The following is a 19,795-nucleotide window of genomic DNA, read 5'->3' on the forward strand; positions in this document are numbered from 1 at the left end:
CCTGTAATTTTGTTCTCCTTTTCAGATAAATACAAGGTTATTTGAATATAAATATGTGGACCTGCAGTAAGCAAAATTACCTCAGCTTTCAACCAGCTTTATTACCAGATCCATGTTTAACATGAAGACAAGGTCCATTTGATTTTTTCATATTTATATGTATGTGTTCCATGGTTTGTCAGTAATGAATTCAGATTCATCAGTTTTTCATCTAGTGCCTTAAAGGCAAAGAAGGGAAACATTGTAAGGATTGAAATTGCACTTGATTCCTACGCTGTTTGCAGACACTCCTAAACTGGCAGAGAAAGTGGAACATTCCCTCCAACTTTAGCAACTCATTTTGGGAAACTGCAGATCATTTAGTGTAAAAAACAAAAGCAGGGCAGAACAGGCTGCTTAGAGATAAGCATCTTTTAACCGGTATCGGGGCTTGTGGAAAGAAGCAGATGTTCTCACGGCCTCTGTGAGATGTTCTTCACAGTTTCTGTTCTGAATAGCTGTAGATAGCCCGTTACAATTCCGATAGGACAAGAGTGCATATTTGCATTAGATTGCTCGATGACTCGACAACTTGACGTAGCTTTGAAGCATTTTGAAACGCAGAATTTCCTTGTTTCACCATAGCAGCATATAAGCTTTGCAACAGATCCCTTTTTCTTGTAGAACAAAGATCTCAGCGCCACTTTCTCTGAAACAGGTTAATGTCATTAACTTCACGGAGCTTAACTGGCACCTGCTTTTTATTTCCAACTTGTTTTGGAGCTCATAGCAATTACATCATCAACAAAACAAATTCTGAATGGTCCTCGAACTGTTGCAAAGGGCTGGCTGCTACCACAGACAGTTAATATCAAAAATAAATTTATTTCTGGAGCAATTTGTTTCTAACTTGTCTGTCTCCTTCTACCCCTTCCATTAGTATTATTTATAGGTTATGGAGCTCCCGAAGTTACGGTGCCTTGGTGAAGCTTTCCTAAGTCATGTGTGCTGTTCGCATCGGTGGTTTGGATCCCCGTGAATGAATGACCGAATGCTGGCAGCCAAGTGCTGACAGCCAGTTGTTTTTTTTTCCTGCGGACATCAGAAAAGAATAATGGTGCAACTGAAATGTTTTGTAATGACTGCTGGATACGAGGACTAGCAGTAGGAGGGTCCCGTGAGTCTCCCCTATTATTCTGTCCTGACACATGCCGTGAATGAAAGATGCGGACACAGACACAGACCCAGCGCTCCCGAGCCCCGAGCCCAGCTCGCAGCCCCTCCTGGCAGAGCCGTCCTTCCCCCGGCCCGCCCCTTCCGCCGCCGCCCGGCGCTGCGCGGCCGCTTCCGGACGGGGGATGGGGGTGGCGGTGGCCGCCGCCGCCGCCGGGGAGAGGCGCAGGCAGGGGCAGGGCGCGGAGGAGCCGCTGCCGCAGCGCCCAGAGCCGGCGGGGCGGCACGGCCGCTCGGCGGCAGGTGAGGCGGGGGGAGCCGCGGCCCTTCCCGGGGGGCCCTGCCGGGGGGCGCTTCCTTCCCGCGGGTCCCACCGGGTCCCCGCGCTGCCCCCGCTGCGGCGTGTGCGCCCCGGGGCGGACCCGCGGGTGTCGGGGGAAAGGGCTGCCCCGCTGCAGAGGCCGTGCGGGAGGACACCGGCTTCGCTTGCCGGCGAGGGGGACGAGCCTCCCGTGCTGTGTGTCCGCGCTGAAATCCGCTCCGCCGTTATTACCGTGCCCGCCCGGCCCGGGCGCATCTCTGCCGAGTGTGAGCGCCCGGGCCGGGAGCACCGGCTGCGCGCTGGGCGGTGTCGCCGGCGCTGCTGGGATGAAGCGGTCAGCCCTGCTGCCCGGCCGTGTGGGTTTGGGGCCGAACTTCGTGAGCCTCGTTAGGAGAGGCGGGGAGGGGCGGGTGCGGAGCGGGGCTGGGGCTGGCCGGGGTCGGGGCCTGGCTCGGGCCTGCGGGCACCGTGCGGGGTGCGGGGCCTGGGGGCAGGCGGGACCCGCGGCGTGTGACTGCCGTGCCAGCCTCCGCAGGGATCCTGCCTGGAAATGATGCTATGGGGCAGCCTTAACAGGCACATAACCAAACGTTGTATCCCTTCAAAATAGATATTCAGCAGCCTTACTGGGTTTTTTCTATAAAATTATATGTTTTCTGAGGACAAATTGTTTAGTTTCGAATACAAATGCTGTTGAGTGTGTAGGATTTGCTCATTAACAAGGCAGCACGGAACACTGCTGTTCCTGGTTTGCATGTGTGCTCTTGGAGTTTGGAGGGTTAAATGGAGGAGTCTGGCTGGGGGGACAGGGTTATGTGAGTTTAAGGCCTGAGCATGAGGAAGTTGAAACTACTGGAACTGTTACCCACTCAATCTCTTAAATCTGTGTTACTAATGCATTGGGTGGCCTCAGACCATTCACTTACTGATTGCTGTTAGAAAACCCCCAGCACTTCAAAAAGGTAGGTTTTTCTGGCTCTCTCAGTTAGTGGAAGAAGAGGTAAATGAGGTGTAGTTTTAATGTTCATGTATTTATTGATTTATGAGAAGTTGAAGTGGTCTCATGGTTTTGTATTTGAGGCTTCAGTTTGCAAAATTAATTTTATAAAAATTTTATCTGTGGAACACTCATTCTGTGTTGTAAGATGACTTGATGGCAGATTCCACTTGGCTAAGGTCTGCTCTGTCTCCGCAGAGCTCCCTCGTGCAGCTGGACAAGGTGTCTGTGCCACCTCCACAGAGCAGCTGATCATGCTGTGCTCTGGAGTGGCAAGAGCTCAGAAGACATTTCCTGGCATTTAAATGCCCCTCCTGTTTGGTAGGGGGTGCCTCTTGCTGGATATCAGAGGTAAGGAAATGCCTGTGTCTTGTTCTTCCTTTTGCTTTCTGCAATGTAGAAGAAAGGTGGAACTAACCTGCAGAATTAGTGTGAAGTGATTTTTGTGTAAGTGAAAGGAATTTCTTTGGGAAGTTTTGTAAGTTTTTGTTGTGTATGTGCTGCTTAGATGTGAAGGAAGTGTTCTGCAGATTTAAAGCACAAAAATTTTAAATTACCTTGTTTGCTGTTCTATGTGATGTTTTTTGCTGGCTGGTTGTGGTTTTGTTTTGGTAGGATACTGTTACAAACATAGGTTGGCCTAGGAATTGTAATCTTTTGGGTTCTATAGTGTCACTTTTCTTTGTACAGAGCTTGCTTTTGCAGCCCACTTAGCTGGTTGAGATCCACTAACCATATTACATTATGTATGTTTGTTTTATAATCACATACCTTTTAAAAGGTTTTTATTTCTTTCTTACTTTAATGCACCTAAAATGAAGAAGGCTACTTGATTTTCACTCGACCAGAAAGATCAGATTGTAAATGGTTGTGGAGAGTAAGATCAAACACAGTTTCACTTCAGATACTGTTCTGTGTTCTGGTATTCATTTGGATGGAAAGTTTGTTCATGCCTCCCCCTATCTGGTAAGATGAGGGTGTGGGAAGAAAAGGGGAGAAAGAAACCTGAGTTGTGTTACTCCTAAGTTGTATAGGGATAAAGAGCAGGCAACATTATGTTACAAGAGGGATATGCTGTTATTTGAAACTGGAGGAAAAATACTTGACACCTGATATTTAGCATGCAAAATATTCAAGAACTTGGACAAATATTAGTGAAATACCATAAATTACATCCTAAGATAAGTTGTGGAGTACTTGATCAGTTGTTTAAAAATCACTTGTGTGTGCCTTGAATTATGGCAGTAGGATAACAATTTGTTCTGGTGGTTGGTTAGTAGATTCGGAGTTAAGCTGCTCTTAGTGTTGACTTGACTATGGTGCAAAACGTGTTCGGTTTAATGAAGTTTAAGAGTCAGGGAGCAGTATGTATTCTGTTCATTTTGATGCAATATGTAACTGTACTTGGTTTTTTTGTAGCTTTCAGGACTTTCTGTAGTAGCTGCTGTCAGTCTTGCATGGAGGTGTCTCAACAGAAAGACTCTGTTAAGAATATAAAGCTAATATTTGATCCACAAGCTGCACTTCAATAAATAATTCTCAAGAAGCTCATCTTCCTTGATGGCTTAAAACCTGACACTAAACTAGTGTTACTTTGAGATTTCTTATCTTACCTTCATGCACAGCACTGAGACCTTTGAGTACAGTTGAGCTACTGCTGATCATCTCAGTTATGATACCAAAGTCACTAATTAAAACTGAATGCAAGTTTTACAGCAATATTTATGTATTTGAAGTTATTATATTCTTGCTTCAGGAAAATACTTTTTTTGTCTGATGGTGGGCATTGTGCTGTGTTTGATCAATTTTATATATGGTATGGTTGCTGTTGTATTTAAAAACTCTTGAAAAATCATGCACTGTTTTTGCAAGTGTTCTTTTTGTCCTTCTATTTACAAAATACTGTACTATATCTGGTGGCATTTAGAAGGTAAGGATTAAGTCACTGTGTGCTCTATGGCTATTTGCTTTAAGTAAGCAGTGAAGAATTTAGTTTCCAGGAAGAACAGGTGACAAGCTTCTCATGTAAGTCAGAGTCAGCAGAGTAGCCGAGAGTTGTGCTGCATAACAAGGCAGTGCTGTGTGTTCTTTTTCCAGCACAGCATTGCTAAGTTGGTGTGTGACAGTAGCCTTATTATTGCAGGCTGGCTCAGAACATGTTTTTGTGTAGCTTTTTTGTGCTGGGGAACCAAGGCCACAAACATGGGCAAAGTAGCAGCCTTTGCAGGGAACAAATTCTCCGCTGGGGTGTGGGATGTGTGGGATGTGTGGGATGCCTAAGCCAGCAGACCCAGCCAAGGGGGGGCTGAGTTGGCATGGCCTGTATTCAAACTGCAGCTTGAAACCTTCACAGAGAAATGTAGGTTAAATCACTTGAGATCTGACAGTTCTTCAGCATCCTTCCTAAAATTCCTCTCAAGGATGGTGGGAATTGAACCTAGGGGGAAAAAAATCAAAGGGCATGTCAGCAAGGCTCTCCCAGATACCTGAGGGCAGGTGGTAAAGCAATAATGGTGCTGGTAGAGTTTTTGCATATGTGTCTGGAATAAACTAAACCAGTCAGCACTCTGCTAACTGCTGCAGACCTAACTAGGTTGTTTAACCCTTCAGCTATGACCCTGCTCTAATCCAGTTTTGTTTCTATAATAAGTTTGCAGCCTAATGTTACTGTGATATGAATGCTACTTTTCCTTGGCTAGAGTAGTGATAAGCAGATTGAACTTTCCACATTTTTACCTCAATATGTTGTCTCAAAGTCTGTAAGCTAGGAAAGTTAGGGAATTAATGGCTGACTGGCAGAAATTCAGTAGACAGGAACATGATAGAAGCATGGACAGTCGTGTTGAGGGAGGTTAATTTTCTCTATTTAAATAAACACTAGGAAGTTTTGGTAACACCTATACTCAGAGCCTCTCAGAGGCACCTTATTTCTTAAAATGCCCCAGCCAAATTGTAGGAATGTTCATGGCTCATGAAGTGACATTCTTCTTTTAAAAAAGAAACTACTTATACATACGTGGTTCAGATACAGTTGTGTTCATGCTGTTAATTGAAAGGCTGGTGAAAGAAAATGGGACACACAATACATACTGTTGATGAGCTTGCTAAGTGTAAGTCACAGTACCAGGAAAATAGTCAGCTAACTAGCTACAGACATTGCTGATGTCAGGTGAAAAGTGTATTTTGCTCTCTGACGCTTAAGTCTGTGCTTGCTTTGCATTACTCATGCGTGTTATTCATCCTTAAATAATGCTATCCATTATTTGGTTTCAGTGATAAAACCAGTAATGTGGAAGGCAAAGTAGTTACCAGAGCTGTTTCCTTTCTGAGGGAGGACAGGTGCAGTTATCTAGGGGACTTGGTCTCTTCTGCTGCGTTACTCTTGGGTAGCAGTCTAGTGGTGTAAAAGTTATGTAGCGTTCTTCAGCTTCAAAGAGGAATGGGAACAGTTGCATACAGTGATCTATATTGTATTCCAGGCGTTAAGATTATTAGGGAAAAGTGCTTTTTACCCTTTAAACTACAAAAGTGTCACTAATTGAGTAATCTGAAAGGGAAGGCAGTTTCAGGGTTTAAAGAAGTTGCTCTGTCATTAAAAAATGAACTTAACTGTTGCTGTTGAGATGAAATTAGCTACCAGCTTTGTGTAATGTTTTAAACTTGTGTTTTGTGGTAATTTCTTTGTCTTTTCCAGGTGGTTAAGTGTCTTGTCACTGACAGCTTTAAAAAAAGGAGGAAGTCCTATCAGTTGCATCTTGAGGTTACTGTAGACTTTCTCCCAGGTCTAGCCCACAGTGACCTTTGATGGGTGTGCTCATTCAGTGATGCAAGGTTACTTTTATTGCACTCTAGTAAGAGTTGATTTTTATTCTGGCAGTGCCACATGAAGGAAGACGAGGCTGCTGTTAGGCTACTTGACTTGTGACAAATGAATAAAGTTATTTTAGGTTAGGGACAGTTTCCTCCCTTTGTCCTCAGAAGTTGCTTTGGTTAGAAGACAGTATCAGTAAGTAGAGTGTATTTGTGATGGTGAGTTTACATTCACTGCTTTTAGAAAACTTGTGATGATTGCTATGTTATAAAGCCTATTGGGATTAATAACATTTTTTTTCAGTTCTGAGTAAAGAAAGCTGGAAGTTCAGATAGGCAACTCAAGTTTGTTTATTTTTACTGGATGTTTTTGATTTAGTATAATATTGATAACACACTCATGTTTTAGTTGTTGCTCAGTGGTGTTATGATCCTAAGTCAAGGAGTTTTAGGTTTCCCCTGCTCTGCCAGTGAGGAGGTGCAGGAGAAGCTGGGATAGAGCACAGCCAGGACAGCTGAGCTGACCTGGCCAAAGGGACATACCATGGAATGTCCTGCTTGGTGTATAAATGGAGGGGGGAGGATGGCTAGGAGGGGCTGACCACTGCTGGGGAACTGGCTGGGCAAAGGTCAGCAGGTGGTGAGCAGTTGTAATGTGCATCACCTGTCTTTCTTGGGTGTTGTTCCTCTTCCTCTTTGTTATTTCCCTGTTATTATTACTATATTTTACTTTATTACCATTATTAAAATGTTCATATCTCAACCCATGTAGTTTACCTCTTCACAGTTCTCCCCCACATCCCACTGCAGGAGGAGTGGGCTGGGGGCAGTGTGGGTGGGAGGGAGTGAGTGAGTGAGTGAGTGAGTGAGTGGCTAAATGACTCTTATTGCTACCTGGGATTAAACAGCAGCCCTGGAGTAAAGTACTAATATGTAGTACAAAAAAAGGTCAATTAACTGATGATTAGTTGAAAATTAAATGTCATAATTAATTTTATTAGCTGTGTGACCAAAATAATTGTTACAGTTGTTTTTGAGCCACACTTTCAAAAATAGTAAGATAACATAAAAATGAGAAAATAGTCTTTTATATGGAGAAGGAAGCATATAGTATATGCAGATATTCTAGTAGGTGGGGTTTTTTTTTTGGCAACTATTAAAATCAAGTATCTTCAGAAGTATCATGCCCTTAATTATTTTAGAAGGATAAGGGATTTGTGTGCTCATTTTTCTTCTAAACAGTACTTTTGCACTGCTGGGAAATCTCATTGGGCTCATTAAATCTTCTCTGATACAGTATAAAATAGTTTGTGGTTTAATTAGATAAAAGCCAGAAGAAAAAGTTGTGTCCAATAAGTATATTGAGAGCACAATAGGTACTGTAGCTCCTTAAAAAAAGAAGTGAGAAGGAAAGAGGTTCTGTTTGGGGAAGAGCTGTGGCCCTGAAAAAGATGTAGAACTGTGCTGAATATTCATGATGGGTTTGAGTACCAGTTTACTATAGACAGAAGCTAAATAATAGATTAAATACACTGTTTCCTTGCCTTCATTCTGAAAGCCTTGAATGATGTATGTGGCACTAGTGTATTGTACTGCCTTGTATTTTCTGAGATTTGGTTGGCCTGATTGAAGCATTCTAGTTAATTAGACTGTGTTTCTAGTACAAAAGAGCTGTGAAATTGTAGCTGTTTCTTAGATGGTAGCTGTACATGAGCCACCAAATATAAATTATGCACAAATCCATTCTGTGCTGCTGTGTGTCTTCAATATTGCATAAACTTTTTAGTACTTTTACTTCACTGGTAGCCTTTCAAAGTTTTGTCATGTATTCCACATAGTGTCCTGTGGTTAACTTTTTCCCTGGTTGTTGTTCTGGTGACTTGTCACCACCATGTGACTGAAATGTTGCTGAGCTGTCTCTCTTTCCTTCAAGCAATGTTCTAGAGTCAGGAACACAATTATTGAGAAATCTGTGTGAAGAGAATACATCTCCTCTGGTTTGTGTGTGTTACCATATTATCTGCTACCACATCACTTTTAAAAATGCTTTGAAGCTTAAGCCAGTGCTTCATTTCAAGTATTGTTGTTTTTGAAAGCTGAATATTTACTGATTTGCAATTCAGTAAGCATCTGTCTTAATTACTGAGATCAAACAAAGACAGAATTATGATGGTTGTTCCATCAACATACGCCTAAGATACTTCAGCTCAATATGGTTGCAGATATCTAGACTTAGGTTTACTTGGAAGGAGTGGGGGAAGGTCATGCCATCAATGCTTCAGTATATATTTTAAAACACTGGGATATATTGGACTGTATTGGAATGTGTTATTTCAGCTTTAATTCAGTGTTGTGTGTTTGCTGGCTATACTTGCTTGCATAGTTGATGAACTGCAAACAGTGGAAAAGACTAATGATTAAGGTGGTATTTAAACAGAGAAGTATTGGATTTTCATTGCCTAATGTAATTAACAAACCTGGATTTATTTATTTATATATTTATTTATATATTGATTTATAACAAAATTAGAAAAGTATACTGGATACATCTAGGAAATAGTCTGCTTCCTGGAAACTTTAAATTTCTGTTTAAGAGTAAATGTGATAATATTAATTTGCTTTTGCTTGAATAAAAAAAAATTAAAGTGTTTTTATATTACTTACCTCAGAAATTAGGTCTGTTTTTTGGCTATCTCTTATGTAAAATGTCATGGGCTAATTAAGCATCTCAAATTGCACAAAAGACACTGGCATTTCAGTAATCCGTGTTAAACATTCTGGTGTTGTCTCTCTCGGCTGTGCAACAGGTCAGTGTGAGTGGCGGATAAAGAGGGAGGATGGCAGGCAATAACCAGCTTTGCATTCGACGTTGGACTACCAAGAACGTGGCCAAGTGGCTGAAGGAAGAAGGCTTCTGTGAATATGTGGATGTTTTGTGCAATAGACACAGGCTAGATGGAATCACACTGCTGACACTTACTGAATATGACTTACGATCCCCTCCTCTGGAAATCAAAGTCCTGGGGGATATCAAGAGGCTCATGCTGTCCATCCGCAAACTGCAGAAGCAGCATATTGACATCCTGGAAGAGCTGGGTTACACCAGTGATGGTCATGCTGGCACAGTGTGCCCAGGTGGTTCACTACAGGGTGCTGATTGGTTTTGTAACGGTGAAGTACCTCGGGACTATGATGGACTGACTGACTTGAATGGTGATCAGTATCAATATACAAATGGAAAAAACAAACATGCCACACGAAGGCTGGACCCAGAGTACTGGAAGACAGTTCTAAGTTGTGTGTATGTCTTCATAGTGTTTGGCTTTACATCATTTGTTATGGTGATAGTACACGAGCGAGTACCTGACATGCAAACATATCCACCTCTGCCAGACATATTTTTAGATAGGTAAGAAATTTTCTTTCTAAACAATAGTAATGTGATGGTTAAAATATAGGCTGTCTTTCCTTTGTTTTCAAAGTTTTATATGCTCTAGGAGAAAGTTTCATGTGCTCTAGAAGATGCCTCTGCAAAATAAGAGTCTAGTAAATCCTTCTGCTAAGACTGAAGTGCAGATCGGTTAGATGCAGAGATTTAGTTTTAGGGGAAAATAAAATGAGCCATTGTTCTACCCAGTTTATATCTCGTTTACATCTTAAACTCACTACAGTAATCAGTTCATCCATTCTTGCATTCTAGTAAAAGGAGGGATGGTCAGCTGGCATAGATATGCAGCCATATGCATTTTCTGAAATTTAAGTTCCTGCTATGAAGCTTAACATGTCTTGATATAGAAAAACTTGGGATGAAGGAATATTTTGGGCTGTGAGTCAGCAAGGAAATTGAAAGGGAACAGCATTGGTACTGTATTTTTGTTGTCTTCCCACTGTCAGCTTGCTGAATATGGTCTAGGGAAATGGTGACGTAGAATGAAAAGACCAGCATCTCTTTTAACAGTGTATTAAACCACCGTTGTGACTTATGCAGTACCTCCTTATTTTTTTAAAGAAAATATTTCACTTCAGGCAAAGAAGACACAATGGCAAAGGTCAAATTCTAGTCATTGACTACAGGTTTAATAGAGGATAAATGTTCCCTTTGAGAAAGTGCACTTGCACCATGGAGAACTTAACTGCCTAGAGAGTTTTAAAAGATGAGCTAAAGTACTAAAAAGTTCAGTCTCTGTGACCTGTTCCTGCCAGTAATTTCCATTTTCATGAATGGCTTTCAAAAAGTCAGTAAGAGTCTAACCTTTTGAGTAAGTGTGCAGAATCCCCCATAAATTTATATGTAACTCAGCAAGGACAGACCACATCCAGCAGAATGGAAGAGGGGAGAGAGAACAGGAGCTATGGCATTACTGGATTTTGTTCCCAGGGTGCTACTGTGGTATTCAGTGGGGCAGGAGGATGGGAGAGCCCAGAAAGCAGCAGCTCACAAAACAATGAGAGGGGATTACTACAAAGGTCGTGTTTGAGCAGCACTCTGCTACCCCTTTGTATCAGGGGGAGCACAAAACTACGAGAAGCAGCCTCTCTTGGAATCTGTTGATCTGTATTTTGGTGACTGAAGAGTGGAAATTGTTACTGGTGCCTTATGTGTGCAAGAAGGTCTTAAATCTTTTGACAGGGAAGGCTGAAAGGTTTGCATATAGTGATAATCACTGAAATTTTGAAAACAATTTTTATTTTCCCTGAAACTTTTCCATGCAGTTCTGCTTCATTACAAATGTTTAAGATTTTTGGCTTTGCAGCATTTAATTCATTGTGTTGACATGGCATTGTTACAAGCATAAGCAACATAATTGACATGATGCAAGTTTTTGTCAGAATGAAAAAGGTTGTTGTGAAACAATGGTAGAGGAACACATCCTGTTAGTAAGTCATGTGTACATTAAGAGAGCATACTAGAGATTTTCTCTGACTTAGTGAATTCTGTGTAAACATCTGCTGGAAACACGTTATTAGGAAGGAGATAACATAATTGAATGTATTTCAAATTCTATGTCATTCAGTCTAACAAAGGAATTTTTGGCTGTAGTTTATACTATTGTCAGATGAATGCAAATTAGTTTTGAGGTTAGAACTTTATATGGTCTTATTTTCAATACTGAGACTAGGAAAAAAATAAAGCCTTTATATTAACTTTTTTGCTTTGTCCTTTTTTTTAGTGTCCCTAGGATACCATGGGCTTTTGCTATGACTGAAGTATGTGGTGTAATTCTTTGCTACATTTGGCTCTTGGTTCTTCTGCTTCACAAACACAGGTAGAGTTTATAAAATCCAAATTAACTGGTACTTTGCAGAGAAAAGATCATAACAAGAATTTATGGTGATTGTTTAAGAATTTCCATTTAGTAAGAATCTTGTCAACTCCTAGTATGTCCATGTTAAAATGGATGAGGGAGGATTTGCTCAAGAATGATGACATGTGAATCTTTCAAAGGATTAATCTGAATTTGCTTTTCTACCTTATTTATAAGTAATTTCCTTCAGAACACAGGTATTTCAGAGAGTTGTCAGTATATATTCTCACACTGCAGTAGTTTTGTATATAAGAAAGTGCTATAAGAATGAATTTCCACAGGATGTCTGAGCCAGCCTGCCAATTTGCTTTCACTGAGGGATAGAAAATGCTTTTGTGTGCGTGCATATTTCAAGTTAAATTCTTACCAGTTCATTGATATTTATCAATTTGCTAACAGAAGGCACTAGTGCCAAAGCTAGTACAAGTGTAGCTGCAGAGGTGGAGCTGTACCTTTTGGTGACAGTCAGCTTGCTACAGTGTCTCACCCTGTCATGTGGAACCATAGCTTTACAGCACTACTTAATTAAAAAAAAAATTGTTGTGAAACGTGCAGTAGTGATGACAGGACTTAATGGGATTAAGTTGGGGTGAGGTGAAATGTTTTAATCACAAGTTTCCTGATTTCAGTTGCTGTGTACTTTTCCCAGATCTATACTTCTGCGCAGGCAGTGCAGCCTCATGGGGACAGTGTTTCTATTACGTTGCATTACAATGTTTGTTACCTCACTCTCGGTGCCAGGCCAGCACTTGCAGTGTACTGGAAAGGTAAAAATTTCAAATGCTTTAAATTATTTTTCCCGTTTCCTTTTTGAAAAAAAATACTTAAGATGTGATTAAGATTGTTGCAACCATAGTGTTGGATGTGTGTTTTTTAAGAACATCATGTTTCTCTCCTGTTTCCTTGCCCTTGCATTAATTACCATATGCAGGCAAACATCTCTAGGGGTCTTAGAGGCACTTGCCACTTTGGACAGTATATGGTTATTTGGGGAAGGGTGTTCAGAATATTTCACACTGTAAGCCAGAGAGAATCCATCAAAGGTGTGTGCACTTAAGCTACTGACTTCATGAAGAAAAATAAGCTATTACTTCCCTTTCAGTCTTTCTAGTTGGTTGTATGGTTTTGAAAAAAAGGCCAACAAAGTATTATTGTTTCACCCCTTCTCATAAGGGATGTTCTTTAGAATATGGGATTTTATGGTTTCATCCTAACTTTTAGTTAGCTGATCAAGTGGAAGGCTTGACAATGACGCATTGGGAGGCTGAATACGTTCAAAAAAGGTGACAGGCTCTGTGGGTAAATCACTTGGAATGAAATACTTGCTCAAAATTCCAGTATTCATTAGAAGTATGATGAATACAATTAGTAATTGTAGTTATTAATGTGACTCACTGCCACAGTGAAATCCAAAGATGTGCTAACCGGCATTTTAATAAAAGACACAACATGCTAAATGGTATCAAACAAATATAGTGCAATACAGCTAACTTTAAGGACATACTGTTTAGGCAGTGGGGTTGGCACTCAGTAAAGTTTAATGTCACTGTTTTTCAGTTGTATGGCAATGTTTGGGCAAAACTCCAGCGGGCATTTGCAATATGGAGTGGTTTTGGAATGACTCTGACTGGAGTACATACGTGTGGAGATTACATGTTCAGTGGCCACACTGTCGTCCTGACCATGCTCAACTTCTTTGTCACAGAATGTAAGTACAAAGTGTCAACACTCAAATGTCATTAAGAATATGTACAGCCAGAGGTGTGAGAGTGTAAACACTTGAATGTCCTTAAGACTATCTGCTCCTTGACCTTCTCAGAAAGTTCAAAGTGTAACATTTAAGCAAACAAATACAAATTCAGATTGTTGTGCTCTTTCTCAGGTTTGTGACAGTCAAGTCACAGCCAGGAAAGGAACACCACCACCTCCTTGAATGGGGGGATGAATAGGGCACTTCTCAACGAACATGGGATCCAAGAAATTAGAAAGGCTTTCTGGCTTGCTACTGGGACAGTAATTGGGAAGATAACTTAGGATTGTCTGTTAGTATTCACTTCCCTAGGTATCTGCCACTGACTCCTCTCAGCCACCATACCTGGCAAGGTGTCAGTACGTTTGGTATAATCCATAAAACTAAACACCAAACCTCATTGTGAGTGAGAATATGTGAAACAGTAGTACCCTTCTGTAAACACCAGCAGTGATTTAATACACATTACCGCAAGCAAAGATAATTACTTTGAGTTCGGCTATGATGGAATGACTGCAATAACAGTAATGTAGGTTTCATTGCATCTTCCTCCTTATAGAAAAGGCATGATTTTCATTAAAAGAAGTTGGTTGAACAAAGAATTCTGCTTTGCAGGATGCTAAACCATTTAAGGATGCTCTGTTAATCCAGAAATGCATGTAAATTTGTAAATGAAGTCATGAAGTGATAAACATATATAACTTGTGGAGTTGTTTTTGTTGGATTCATTGGACCTGTATACAATATTAATGAATGAAGAGAGTAACTTCATCTCATTTTTTGGAGGAAAAGTCTGTATGAAAACTTGGAATGTCTAGGCCTGACTTTTGAGACATTCAAGGTTAATCACTTTTTGTTTTCTCCTAGATACGCCAAGGAGCTGGAACTTCTTGCACACCTTGTCCTGGGTCCTAAATCTCTTTGGAATCTTCTTCATTTTGGCTGCACATGAACATTATTCTATAGATGTCTTCATTGCCTTTTACATCACTACAAGACTCTTTTTGTATTACCATACATTGGCTAATACTAGAGCGTATCAACAGAGTAGGAGAGCAAGGATATGGTTTCCAATGTTTTCTTTCTTTGAATGCAATGTTAATGGTACTGTTCCCAATGAGTACTGCTGGCCCTTTTCAAAACCTACTATACTAAAAAGATTAATTGGTTGAAGACATTGTGGGTCAGTTCTGATTTTTATGAAGCATTATGACTAAGATCCTACAAGGCTAGCTACGAGAAGGAAGTCAAGTAACATTTTTCACTCTCTGATCTCCTCCCTTGCCTTGTTTCTTAGATTCTTAGCCATAAAATGGGGTTCCCATACTTCACAGGGATGTGTTTTGTTTTCTATTTGTGAAAATGGAAAACAATGCAGGGATGGGTAAAGGCTATCAGTGAAGCACGAATATAAACCAGAATACTGTTACCCTTGGTAAGGTTCTGTGTGAATGTTTATGGAATGTTAACCTCAAATATGTGCTTGTATTGAATACAGTACACCCTTTACAGGTCCAGATAATCTCTGTTACCCGAGTGCCAGCCTTTACATATATTGACAAAAAAATTAGAACTTTATGAAGCCTTTCTTTTAAAGCAGTCATAAATGTAATTTTCAAAACAAACTGTGTATACCTAAAGATTGAGGAGGTCTGTGTCATAATGAAGAAAAAAGTATAGTTCCTTGCTGAGAGGGTCTCTTAACTGTTAAATTACAAGTCTTGACAGTATAAATGGTCTGCATACAGGTTGCCAAAAATGCAAGTCTGCCTTGTGGCTGTGCAGTGATGATTTTTTTTTTAATGAGAACTTACTTAGTCTAGTCTATCAGTTGTCTATACAGTTGTTCTAGCACTTGAAAGTTTACCCTTTTGTGTTTAAATGAGTTAAAGTAAGTGGAACATCCACTGAAAGTAAACTTAGCTTTAGTGAGTTTGAAGCCACAAAATAACTTCTGTGTGGTTTTAATTGCTTTGTACCCAAACCTGTGCATGCTTTTCAGGAGCAGTTCTTTATCATTGGAAAAACAGAACAGTTGTCTTCGTGTATCTCACTGTCCCGTAAATGGATGGGAAAAATGCATGTAGTAACTCTTTCAGGAATAGTAATAATAGTGAGTATTGGAAATAGTGCTCATGTTGATGTATGTTTTAGCACTCTGGTGTCAACAATTTGGTGAATATATCTGGATATATATATGCACAGTATTTTTGTTTATATATATAAACAAACACAGTATATGTTTTTCTAACAAGTATGAAAAGAGACTAGTTCTTAAATTAAGTTGCTCATTTACTACTCTGAAAGATAAAAGTACCATAAACAGTTGAGTTTTGCTTGTTGAAAAAACCAAACACAACCCACAAGAAAACAGCCCCAAAGACCTCAGGCCAACACTCCGAGTCCATAATGCACAAGCAAGGGTCACACTAGGGCTGGTGATCTCTTAGGCAGTGGATTGTAAGGGGACAATACTGATGTTGTCTGTAGATACTTGAAATTAGAGTTGTGCTAAATGAAAACAGAGAGGTACAAGGTACAAATCATAAAAATGGTGTAGACCTTTTAATTTGATTATTGCAATTTCAGAATAGGTAAGACATGCAAAAGGTAGTGTAAGTCAGCTTTAGAAAGTTACACAAAGCATTTCCACCTTGGTACAAGCTGACTTAATGGGCACAATGTACTTGTGTGTGCATAGAAATGAATCCATTTGGAATTTGCAAGGTTTTGTATTTGGAGTCTTGTAACCTACTGTGGGCTACTCCTTGCTGTATTGTATTCCTTTTATAAACCTTGATTGTACTAACTTGACTACCTTACACTCTTCGTAATATATTACTTTTATAACTTAATTTAGCTCCTGTTCTACAGAGGAATTAGGCATCTTGGAGTATCTCTGCCAGCTGCACTGAGCACATGTACATTGTACTATTCCAGAGATTTTTATATTTGTAACATTCCAATTTTTTAGCAAAATTGCAGGTTTAATACTATATTGTTCAATCTACCACAGCCTGATGGCTCTTGCCATCCAAACTGGGAGAGTATACTTAAACTTACAAAAAAAAGGAGAAAATACTTCGAAAGATTTAAAGATTTGCCATTTGCTGCTCTTAACTTTCTGATTTCAGAAAGGCAATTTGAACATTCCTCTTGAGACTTTATAATGAAAGAGCTCTATTTGTTAATTTATATTTGCCTTTGCAATGCACACAGTTATGAATGCTATTTTTCTAAACTCTAGGAAACATCTGTTCTCAGGATGTGCAGGATTGTAATCTGAGTTATATGGAGAGGTATGCAATTAAACCTGCAAAGCTGTTGATTCTGAAAATAACCATTTGAGTGGTAACTGGCATAACTGCACCTAAACTGAAATGCTATTTTACAACTTAGACATGTAGGAGAATTTTCAATTACAGCCCAGTGTAACAATGTTTACATAAAGTAAAGCTATAATTTAATTTTTTTTTAAATGAAGTTCATACACTTTGAAATATAAGGATTCTCTCTTCATTCCAATCCAGTTTTTCAAATTCTGTTAAGTAAATTGGTTTTAAATCAGCCTTGCAGCCTTGCCTATCATTGTTTTTTAAAAGAAGTTTGTTCTTTTGTGCCATTTCCCTTTATGCTAAATACCTGAGTCCAGGATAAGTAATGTAAAAAGGTTGGTTTTGTTAGCATTGGAGTGGGTTAAAACATTGTCAGGGTAATTGTCCTCTGCTATTTTGGAAGTTCATTTTGTCTGTAAACGTGCAAGAGGAAAGCTTGACATTGATAGAAGACAGAAAAATGTGATCTCACGTGCAAAAGAGCACAGGTCAGTCTGTAAAGTTGGGAATGTAAACTTTATTGTTCATTAGATGGAAACAAATTGCAAGTAACTGGTAGGCTTAACATTTTGTACCTCCTTTTGAAAGAGTCAGTGTTTTAAAATAATTTTTCTGCTTCTGTTGCTGACAAGCACTTCTAAGTAAAGGCAGCAGAGCACCATTGGGCCTTGCATTTAATGCTAAGTATGTTCAGGGGTGTCTTCCTTTATGTTCACATATGTCTTTTTGCTTTCCTTTAACATGTTGCACCTCTTTTGTGCTAAGTTGTCTTCTGTGGTCTGTGTGAGTGCCCACATAATGTGAATTCAGAGTAATGAATGAAATGCTGTTTAATGCCACCAAGTACAAGTGTCTTAACAACATTAGCACTACAAAGTGCACAAACAAATCAAGTAGCAAAGTCTGAAATTAACAATTGTATATACAAAAGAAGAGGAGGGTCACATTTTTTTGCTAGCTTAGCAAATTTAGTTATACATGAGACTTGGCAATAAGGTTGAGCTCTTCCATATTAGTTTGGGGATGTGTATGCACATACCTGCAAGTGATAGACACACAGGCTCTTCCCCCATTCTTTTTCTTTGATTTTTTTGTACCTTATGACACAGTTTCTTATAACAGCTTTCCTAGACGTTTTGTCTTTAGTTTTTCATTTCTGAAAGATCCCTTAAGTGGGTTGTGGCATTACACTTGCACAGAATTAGACCTTTGTAGATGGTGTTTTTTAACAAATTCTGATTACACTGATAAAAACTTACAAAAGGATTTTTGAGCAAGGTTCCTTCAGCTGATCCAGAACAATGCTGTAGAAGCTTCCATATATGCAAATTATCTTCATGTCCTGTGGCAAACATGGTAACACTTACACGAAGTGTTGGTACAGAAATATAGACAGGCCTGAAGTACTTAAATGTCCGAGACTAGCAAGAATTGGATCCCATAAGTGCACTGCTTGACTTGTATGCTTAACTTCAAGCAAATTACTAAATACTGCTGACTTCAGTGAGTGTTATCATTTTAGTTTAAACATTTTCTTGACTAAGGCCCAGTGCATGCTGTGTGTGATTTACCTACAGTAATGGGCATTGATAATGTCACTTTCTTTTTGGTTTTCTCTGATGTCTCCACCCCTATCTACTGTAGAAGAAAACATTCCAGTAGAATTTCAAATTACTATTTAACTGGGTTCTGAGACAAGAAATCAGTAAAAAAAAAACCTTGATAGTTAGCTGCTTTAAGAAGCACGGGGCAGTTAAATGATTTGGAAAAAAGTTATTTTTTTATGCAAGCATGTTAAAGAAAGTAATTTAGAATTACTGAAACCCTTGAAGAAAGATAAAAGCACAGGTTTCTATAATCTTTTCTGTACAGCTGTGTCTCATGTAGTGCCAAAAAAAGATTAAGACAAAGAGGAAAGAGTTGAACTTAGACACCAGTACAAGTCTTTTGCAGCAATAATTAATACCTCGGTTTTAAACCACTGCTTGCATGCTTAGTGCTATAGAGTGCTATACTTATCCATTATATTTAGCTAGTTTTCTGATGTATGAAAGCCCACTTGGCTCTCAAGCATCGGTCATGGAAAGAAAACCCCAAGCAGTAGGTTTTATGGACCTGGAGTGTAACATAAATAACTTGCAACAACTATGATAGTTTTTCATCCTATCCATGCAGTTTCTGCTGAGGAGTTAGGGAGAATTTGCAATAATCTACAGACAATACTGATTTTTTTTTTTTTTTTAATAACCTAGGGTACCTTTTTAGAAATCTGACCTGTAACTACAAATACCACCATAGTCTTGTCAAGATGGATGTATATTTGACAGAAGTCCAAGCAATGAGACAGCTTACCCTCTGAATTATTTTGTGCATGTAGACTTCAGTAATAAGGGTTAATTGAGAGACTACTGATATATAAAACTACTATTTCTGATCTGCCTTTGACCTTGTCACTATTCTAATTGAAACAGTATTTCTGGGGGAAAAAAGTCCTTTGGAGTGAACCTACTTATGTCTTGTTCATTGTATGAAGAAAAACACAAAAATCCCCCTCACAACTCCTCAAACACTATGGTATTGTGAACACTGAACCTTCCATATAGCAGTATCCTGCATACTTACCAGTTGTATCCTAACAAATTTGCAGTGAGTATTATGTACATAATTCAATGACATGCACATTTTAAAAGACAGTTTGTAGTAGGTGTGTAAGAACTTAAGGTGATAAATATGGAGCACAATAACCTGACCTGTTAGCCCTGACTGTGTAATTAGAAAGACTAACTGTAAGTCAGTTTTGCTCTTTCAATTCAGTTTTGTCAAAAAAGGAGAAATTTTGTCCAATTTGAGAAACCACAAACTGTATTGTACATGGTACTTAACATAATAAGGATGTAGAAACATGGCTTTTCACACTGAACAGTTACTTCGGTTTTCTTCTGACTGAGAAAAGAGTGTTATCTAATGGCTAGAAGGTATGCCAGTGAAGTTTAGAGTACTGTAAATAAGTAAATATTGTTTTGATTCTAAACTCAGATTGAATTAATATATTGTTTTATATCTTTGTTGTGTTAAACGTATTTAAAAATACTAAAATAAAATATTTGAAAGATGACAAATGAT

The 19,795-nt window shown here is 39.3% G+C and overlaps 1 protein-coding gene across 3 annotated transcripts; it reads left to right on the forward strand.

The window, feature by feature from the left end:
- The first annotated feature begins 1,302 nt into the window (after nucleotides 1-1,302).
- SAMD8 (sterile alpha motif domain containing 8) lies at nucleotides 1,303-19,791 on the forward strand. Of its 3 annotated transcripts, XM_085065596.1 has the most exons (7): nucleotides 1,303-1,455; nucleotides 2,670-2,822; nucleotides 9,089-9,690; nucleotides 11,453-11,548; nucleotides 12,237-12,354; nucleotides 13,145-13,295; nucleotides 14,205-19,791. In XM_085065596.1, exons 3-7 carry the CDS (start codon nucleotides 9,119-9,121, stop codon nucleotides 14,507-14,509), a joined length of 1,242 nt encoding a protein of 413 aa, XP_084921722.1. In that variant the 5' UTR covers nucleotides 1,303-1,455; nucleotides 2,670-2,822; nucleotides 9,089-9,118; the 3' UTR covers nucleotides 14,510-19,791. The 3 variants fall into 3 exon arrangements, with proteins under 3 accessions (XP_084921722.1, XP_084921723.1, XP_084921724.1); XM_085065597.1 differs by lacking the exon at nucleotides 2,670-2,822; XM_085065598.1 differs by lacking the exons at nucleotides 1,303-1,455; nucleotides 2,670-2,822 and adding an exon at nucleotides 6,366-6,500.
- Nucleotides 19,792-19,795: the final 4 nt, after the last annotated feature.

The sequence above is a fragment of the Lichenostomus cassidix genome, chromosome 6, assembly GCF_008360975.1.
Source record: "Lichenostomus cassidix isolate B80296 chromosome 6, HeHo_3.0, whole genome shotgun sequence".
Lineage (NCBI taxonomy): Eukaryota > Metazoa > Chordata > Aves > Passeriformes > Meliphagidae > Lichenostomus > Lichenostomus cassidix.